Source organism: Aythya marila (assembly GCF_965140915.1).
Source record: "Aythya marila genome assembly, chromosome: 2".
In the NCBI taxonomy this organism is placed as follows: domain Eukaryota; kingdom Metazoa; phylum Chordata; class Aves; order Anseriformes; family Anatidae; genus Aythya; species Aythya marila.
This window is the reverse complement of record NC_139043.1, coordinates 34,750,312-34,758,389: the sequence shown is the minus strand read 5'-3', so window position 1 is coordinate 34,758,389 and position 8,078 is coordinate 34,750,312. Positions and strand designations below refer to the sequence as shown.

The window sequence follows — 8,078 nt, the reverse complement described above, 5'->3', positions numbered from 1 at the left end:
GAATCACAGAATTGTAGGGGTTGGAAGGGACCTCGAGAGATCATCGGGTCCAACCCCCCTGCCAGAGCAGGTTCCCTAGAGCAGGCTGCCCAGGTAGGCATCCAGATGGGCCTTGAATATCTCCAGAGAAGGAGACTCCACAACCTCCCTGGGCAGCCTGTCCCAGTGCTCTGTCACCCTCACCGTGAAGAAGTTCTTTTGCATGTTGGTGCGGAACTGCCTGGGCTCCATTTTGTGGCCATTGCCCCTTGTCCCGTCCCCACAAACCACTGAAAAGAGGTTGGCCATATCCCTCTGTCTCCCACAGTTGAGATATTTATACACATTGCTAGGATCCCCTCTCAGTGTTCTTTTCTCAAGGCTGAACAGACCCAGGTCTCTCAGCCTTTCCTCATAGAGGAGATGCTCCAGGCCTTTCCTACAGATAAATTCTTCAAACCATTTGATTCATTAAAATGAAAAGTCATTCAAAAAATAAATTTAAAATGTGGTAATTTGACTGATTTCTTGCCATCTATAAACTGAAATTGAGGCCAGTGGATATTAGTACTCTTCTAGTATGTTTTTGTCAGATGGAATCAGACTCTTTCAGACAATGCTCATGGACATTTATTATACCTCTTTTAGTCTAAGCTTTCCAGTAAACCCTATCAGACTACACAATAACACGAGATTACATTTAAAGTTAAAACAGTAGACTTCAAAAAAGGACACCCTTTCATTTGTCTTTTAATTCAGTAGCCCTTAATTTTAAATTTATTTTCCAAAACCTCAAAAAAAAAAACAACACTGTTTCTAAGAAAAGCTAAACTTTTGACAAATTGCTACATCCTGAATTTCTGAAATTTGAAACTCCCTGTGAGTTAAATTAAGTAACTTTGGACTTGAGTCCAGAAATCTTCCCTTCCCTTCCCTTCCCTTCCCTTCCCTTCCCTTCCCTTCCCTTCCCTTCCCTTCCCTTCCCTTCCCTTCCCTTCCCTTCCCTTCCCTTCCCTTCCCTTCCCTTCCCTTCCCTTCCCTTCCCTTCCCTTCCCTTCCCTTCCCTTCCCTTCCCTTCCCTTCCCTTCCCCTCCCCTCCCCTATCTTGAATCATCTATGTTTTTATGCTGCTTTCACTACAAGACCTCGTTTGTAAGGATTCTGGATGAGTTTTCTCATAGTTTCTCAACAGAAACTGATTCAGTACTATCCTGTGACAACTCTTGCATCTGGAGGTCCTCTCCTGCTGTTTCATGCTCCATTGCAAATTACCCGACTTCATTCATTTATGTTTTGTACCCGCTACTCTTCTATACTCATCCTGACCAGACATCACTGCTGTGTTTCTTGCTTCAAAACAAAAACTGATAACAGAGCAGTTGTATTCCATGCTTCTGCCTACGTTATGTTGAGGTCTAAGACCTCATTATAATCTTCATTTACTCTACAGATAATTCAACCTCTGTCAGTGTATAAGCAGGTACTAGAAAAAATGCTTGAGTGAGGCAATCCACTTGAGTTAAGGCTGACAGTCAGAGCTCTGTGGCCATTTTAAGTTGATGAAGAGTGACTCTTTATCCTGGATCTTCTTAATCTACCCAGCTCCCCACAGGCCAGCTGTTGGGAATGACACAGAGATTTCTACCTGCCCCAGTCCTGAAGATTCTACTAAATGGCTATAAAATGCATACCCATGCTTGTAACATAAATCTGCAGCATGAAAGAGAGGACAAAGTACTTCAATATTTTCACACCTGTTAAAATCATCAGTAAATTTAACAGTCAGTAAGTCATTGCATTATAATGGTTGTGCGATTGATTCAGCTAGGAAATATGTTGGCAATTTCCCAGCTGCCCGCTCTGCTTTGTGCATTGCCTGGACTGTCTGGCCTCTCTCTGAGACAAGACGATCCAGGTCCTCTGAACAGCCTAAAATAATAATAAATCCTAACAGTACAAAGTAGCCAGTATTGTTTTGTGACCTGGTGAGATTTATGACTCACTGTACAGATCTTTCTTAAAACCAGTGCACACCACTGTGACCACAGCACAAATCGCTGATCCACCAACACTGAATGATGTCAATACAAGGAACTGGTTATAACATATTTGTCAAAGACCACACAAGACGTTTATCACAAAACTGAGAAATAAACCGTACTTTCCTCAGTTCCGGCCTAGTCCTATAAGGCCTTCTTTCTTCTTTTATCTGTAGTATACCTCTTAAGAGAACCATTTGGCTGTTTTGCTACATTTTCTTTACTACTGGACTTCAGTGCATATTTGGTTTATCTTTTCTTCCTTCAGGACAGAATTTCATAGCAGTAATTTTGACTGCAAAAGAACCATTGTTCTAGTTTATAATGGTCTGAGGTAGTAAAAATACAAAGGCATTTCAGGTGTAACCACAGGGAATAACTGACAGACTGAAACGCAAACGTTCCAGGCAAACCACATCAAAGCAAACATTTCAATTAATTTTAATACATGGGAAAGTAATTGTGCATTGAAAATGAGTCAATTTAGTTTACTCCTGCAATGCTAAGCCACAAAAGCCCTGACTTTGTCTTCTGCATTGCCTCTAGATATACCACAATATATTCTGTCCTACAATATAACTTCTACAAACAATACAGTATGCAAAGCCGTGAATGTTCCCTTTTGTAATATTTACACCTTCATGGAACAGTACTGCATCATAATGTCAGCATCTGGGTGGTGAGGTGTAAGGCAGATATTAGAAGAGAAGACATGAACAATTATAAGTAGGTAACATTTCATTTTACAGACGGATCTTTGGCATATCCACCTTCAGTGCTGAAAGCCTCCCAGGTTCAGTATCTTCCCTGAGAACATTTTCTTATTTTATATGTTTAATAAAACTGGATTCCACCATCTTCAATCAAGGCACAGTTTTCATAAACAGCATCCCTGAGGAAAAAAAAAAAATTGCTGCAATGTCCTTCCACATGCATCACAAGGAGTAATTGTGAAGCTCAACATGCAATGCCTAGTATGGAGCATACATTTTTAGACACCAAAACCTAAAAGAAATTAAAGGAATTAAAGATGCCTGAAGTCTGCATTCCATGAAGAAAAGGAAACCTTTTGAATGGATGTCAGTAATTAGCACACATCAAGTCCTTAAAGAAGCTTGCATCAGTCCACATGAAGTGCTTAAAGAAGCTTAAGAATTTACACCACTGTGATTTCTTAAAGCAGCTTAAAAGGCACTTTCTGCTCTTTCTCTTTTAAAGATGAAAGAGGCCAGGGGTCATGTCAGGAGTCTTGTGGCATTAAGTTACATACATCTGATACCTGAAGTCATATGAGACACATAACCCTTATTAAAAAAAAAAAAAAAAATGCAGTCTATGGTGCTTGCAACAATGGCAACAAGTGTAAAAGCCTGAGCCGAGTGCACGACGAAGGTTCAAAACCAAATAGCAAATAATGTCTTTATCGTCTAAAAGTCAATGTATTTATTGTCTAAATTTAAGGTAGCATATTTTCAGTCAACCTCCTAACTCTGGGAGCCTGGTTTGAGATCTGAGTTGGGCAACAGAAGTCAAGATGCCATTTTGAGGTGGTTCCCTTGCACATGTCACGTCACCCTGCTCCCCACAAAGTAATGAACTTAACTACACCGTAAGCAAATGAGTTTTATTAGGGTAATGCTACAGCTGAGAACAGCACTAATTGCTAAAGCTCTGCAGCAGACTGGCACGGTGTATGTGTATTTTGTGTGTGCTGAGTGGTGAAACGCTGGGAAGCGGACAAAGTTATGTGTGACGCTCCAGGTATGACATGTAGCAGATAAAAACGTGCCCTCATCAACCCAGGAGCGCTAATTTGCTTATACAACAATTATATCCCCGTGAGGCCCCCGCCAGGCACCGAGGCACTCCCCAGGCCCAGGCCACGGGTCCCTTCCCCTTAGCAACCGCGGGGCGGGGCGGGGCGGAGCGCGCCGTTACGTCACGGGCACCGCCCCCCCCCCTCGGGGCCGCCCTGACTGCGCGCTCGGGGCGCCGCGCGACCTTTGCTTCGCCTCCCGCCGTGCGCATGCGCCGAGCGCCCGCCCCCCTTTCCCCGCGCGCCCCGCTTGTCGTTACGTCACAGCGCGGCGCACGGCGCCTTCCGCAGGAAACGCGAGGCCGGCCGCAACCTACCGCGCTAGCCGGCGGCGCCGTGACGTTCACATTGACAGACGGGCGTTCCAACCAATCAGAAGCCCGATAGCGGAGGTCTGATTGGCTGGCGCGCCGGAGTGGGCGGGCGGCAGGCTGCGGCGCGGTTGGCTGCACCGACACCGGGTTACATAGGGCGGAGTCCGGCGTGTCCTTGGGCAGACGCCGGGCGGTGCGGGGCGGCCGGGGAGCGACAGCGGGGCAGGTGCGGGGGCCGCGGCCTGCGGGGGGCCTGGGCTGAGGCCTAGCGGGCGTGGGCTCCGCTTCCAACCGCGGGGGCTGGGGCCTGGACCCGGCGCTGCCGTGTCCCGGCGGGACCGTTGGGGACCGTTAGGGACCGTTAGGGACCGTTATGGCCGAGGGGGGCTGGCTGCGTGTAACGGTCACTCCCGGCGGGTGCAGCCTGGGGATGGGCCTTCGGGACCGGTACTGGGCGCGCGGGCCGCGGGTGTGGTGCTGGGAGCCAGCGCGGGTCCCGGCAGAGCCCCCCGGAGGTGCTTGACCTTGGTGCCGGCGCGCTGACCTCTCGCTGTGTTCCTGCTCTAGCGCTGAAGATGGGGGACGTGGAGAAGGGCAAGAAGATCTTCGTGCAGAAGTGCTCCCAGTGCCATACGGTTGAGAAGGGAGGCAAGCACAAGACCGGCCCCAACCTACACGGCCTGTTTGGGCGCAAGACCGGGCAGGCTGAGGGCTTCTCCTACACAGATGCTAATAAGAACAAAGGTAAGCGTAAAGCTGCTTCTCTGAGCTACTGCAGACCAGAACATTCAGTCCTTGATGGTAGTCTTACAAGTACTAAAGACTGCCGGAAAGCAAAATAACATGGAGGACAAGGAAATAAGTGTGTTTCACTTTTGACAGCTCTAACCATCTTATCTTTTTTCTTCCAGGTATCACCTGGGGTGAGGATACCCTGATGGAGTACTTGGAAAATCCAAAGAAGTACATCCCAGGAACAAAGATGATTTTCGCGGGTATTAAGAAGAAGTCTGAGAGAGCAGACTTGATAGCATATCTGAAAGATGCCACTGCGAAGTAGAAGTTATCTGCTGCCTTATTTATTTCACAAAGGAGATGGCAATGCAAATATCTGTGACGAGATTGGTTTTTAAATGTTCTATTTTTACATGTACCATGTCTAACCTTAAAATTGGTCTTAACCATCAGATAACGTTGCTCATGGTGGGGTGCTGGACTACACGCTTGTTTGGCAGCCACTAACTTATGGAAGCTATGTAATTGGATTGGTTCAAATGAATATAATGTTCAGTCATTCTTGATTATGGAATTAAAAACAAAAAAACAAAACAACACTTCTGGCCTCTTTATTGTTTAAAAAAACATTGAATGAGTAATTGTTAATAATGGAACAGGTTTAGCAGCCCAACTCTGCCAGATGAAAAAGGAGGATGGGCCTTGGCATCTTCCACCATAAGTCTGTGACGTTACTTTAAAGATTTACTTTAAAAAATATAGAGAGAGAAAAAGTTCTAAATTTGATCAGTACAGGGTGTTGTGGTATATATTAATCTGTCTAAAACTTGGGATAAGAACACAATTTCACTTTCTTACTAATTGTGAAATGATAACTGTGCTTAGGCACTTTTATCCGGGGAAGCATGTTACTTGATTTATATGGGCTTTGACAGTTGCATGCACCAGTAGAGTATAACTCCAGAAACGTCTTCATTTCTTGTAAATATTGTTGAAAGCCTGTGTTCAGTAAATCTTTAGAAAACAACCATTTGTAGTGTAATGAAAGAAAAACATGTTCTGGAAAGATAATTACTAAAGACCAAGTTGAGAGTTAATAAAATCTTACTTCAGCAAAAGCACTAACCTAAAATCTACTGTTTAAAAGCAACTTCTGATGAACAGGTACAGGAATAAATGCACTGGTAGACTAAAAGGAAATTGTCTTCCTATGCGCCTACCTGGAGCCTATAGCACTACAGAAGGGTCTGTTTCATGTGTAATGCAGCATTTTAACTGCATTTTCTTCAAATTAATTGAATTGTACAGATGAATGTATTTACTGTGTACAACACAAGCACAACTCAGAGTGATCAACCTGATAAATTAAAAGTATTGAAAGTTTCGTTTTCTGTATTGTGTGAAATTTAAGTGAGGAACAGTGGGGGTAAAGAGGAAAGTTGGGTGTCTGGCTTTGTCATTACAAGACAAGCACAAGCTCAGCATGAAAGGAGTAAATGCTAATGGAGCTAGTGTGAAAAGTGGTCAGCGTGGCAAGGTCAGAAAGCATTTCAAACCAGAACCAGCACAGCTAGGCTATCCTACCTGTTTTTTAACACTACTTTTGCTGCACTTCCTAAATTGGATGGGGTGGAAAACTCAAAATAGCATGGAAGCTGTAGGTGTGCTATAGAACTGATGTTTCTGAGTTATGTCAGGTAGAACAGCATGCTTAATGATCGAGTTCTGAAGGGCTGTTAGTCCCAGTACACGACAAGAATTAAGATTAACCACTGAGACATTTGTTACTGTTACTCTGTTTAGTGACTTTTTTTAAACTGAATGCACAAGTGTTTCCTGCAAATAGGAAGGCAGACCTAGTATTAACCAACATCAGTTTCCTTTCTTGTTAGTAGAGATGCTCAAGCTGTAGTTAATTACTGACAGATTTTTTTAGAAGCAGTGTTTATTTTGGTGCTTTTATGGCTATGCAGAACTCAACAGCTTTCACCATGCCAAAATCCTCATCGAGCAGCCCTAGGTGCAGAAGGTAACCTCACCCAGCTCTGCAGCCTTCTGAAATGATTAAGATGCTTTGCATAAAGAGCATTGTGAAGCTTTCATCAGCACCTTTATGAAATGACAAAAGACTTTTTTTTTTTTTTTTCAAGCTGTTCTTCCCTAGTTAGGCTGGAAAAGAAAGAGACTAGAGAGGATTTTGCAGTAAGGTGGCATTTAAGCCTGCATTAGCAACAATTTAGAAGAATAAAGTTATGTAATTGGATGGCTTGATCAAAGGTAATTGTACACTCAGTTTAACTTGTTTGGCTTTATCCATCTGCATTTTGGAGGCTTTTCTATAAGAGGCAGTGCAAGCTTATACATACCACAGGAGGCGGAGAAAACTTTTTCATTCTAGACTGGTGATGCATCCTTATTGGCATTTTGGAGGAAACCTTCCTCATTTCTAAGATTTCATTTCTCTCTATGCATACAACACTGGTTAGCAAGAGTTCACAAACTTTGTTGTAGTAAATAGCTAGCATCTGTTCCACCTAATACAATTGGACAAGCATGCTGCCACAGTATTTCTACAAGAGGCTCAACAAAGTAAAAATATCAAAAGGAAGGATATTAGATTGTCACCCATCGAGATTAATAGGAATGCAAGTATAAATTTGTTTTTTTGGGGGGAGAGATCCAAATGGGTTGTGGAATCAAACTTGAGTTCTTTGATTTCAAGTTTTACAGAATAGGAGAGTGAGGCTCGTTTTTGTTTCATGAAGCAGCAAGTATAGTGTTTTGCTTTTTGATAATGCTACCAGTCCAAATGTGACATTTCAGTAGTTTCTTAATAGTTCCAAATTAAGGAGTCAAAGCACCATTGCCAAAGATTGCTTAACCCCATAAACATCATTCTTGGCTGCAGGTTACATATTTGATGGGGCATGCCTTTGAAACTGATCTTGTAATGTTTTCACGTGTAGTTATGCAGATGCATTAAAATTGTCAATAATGACTAGACAAAAGGTAAAACTTTAAAATACACCTTTTCATAGAGTGTGTTACGCTATCAGTGGTCCAAAATAAATACATTGATACATTGGGCTTCTCTTACGGGGAAGAACAGATATTGAACTTGTAATAGTGAAGGAACTATGAGATATTCTAGTCTTTCATGTATATCAAAGGCCGATAAAATGCACACTTCTGTAT

At 43.3% G+C, this 8,078-nt stretch overlaps 1 protein-coding gene across 1 annotated transcript; it reads left to right on the top strand.

Moving 5' to 3' along the window:
* The first annotated feature begins 4,282 nt into the window (after window positions 1–4,282).
* Window positions 4,283–5,482, top strand: CYCS (cytochrome c, somatic). The gene is made up of 3 exons (XM_082753217.1): window positions 4,283–4,374; window positions 4,716–4,892; window positions 5,060–5,482. Exons 2-3 carry the CDS (start codon window positions 4,724–4,726, stop codon window positions 5,206–5,208), a joined length of 318 nt encoding a protein of 105 aa, XP_082609343.1. The 5' UTR covers window positions 4,283–4,374; window positions 4,716–4,723; the 3' UTR covers window positions 5,209–5,482.
* Window positions 5,483–8,078: the final 2,596 nt, after the last annotated feature.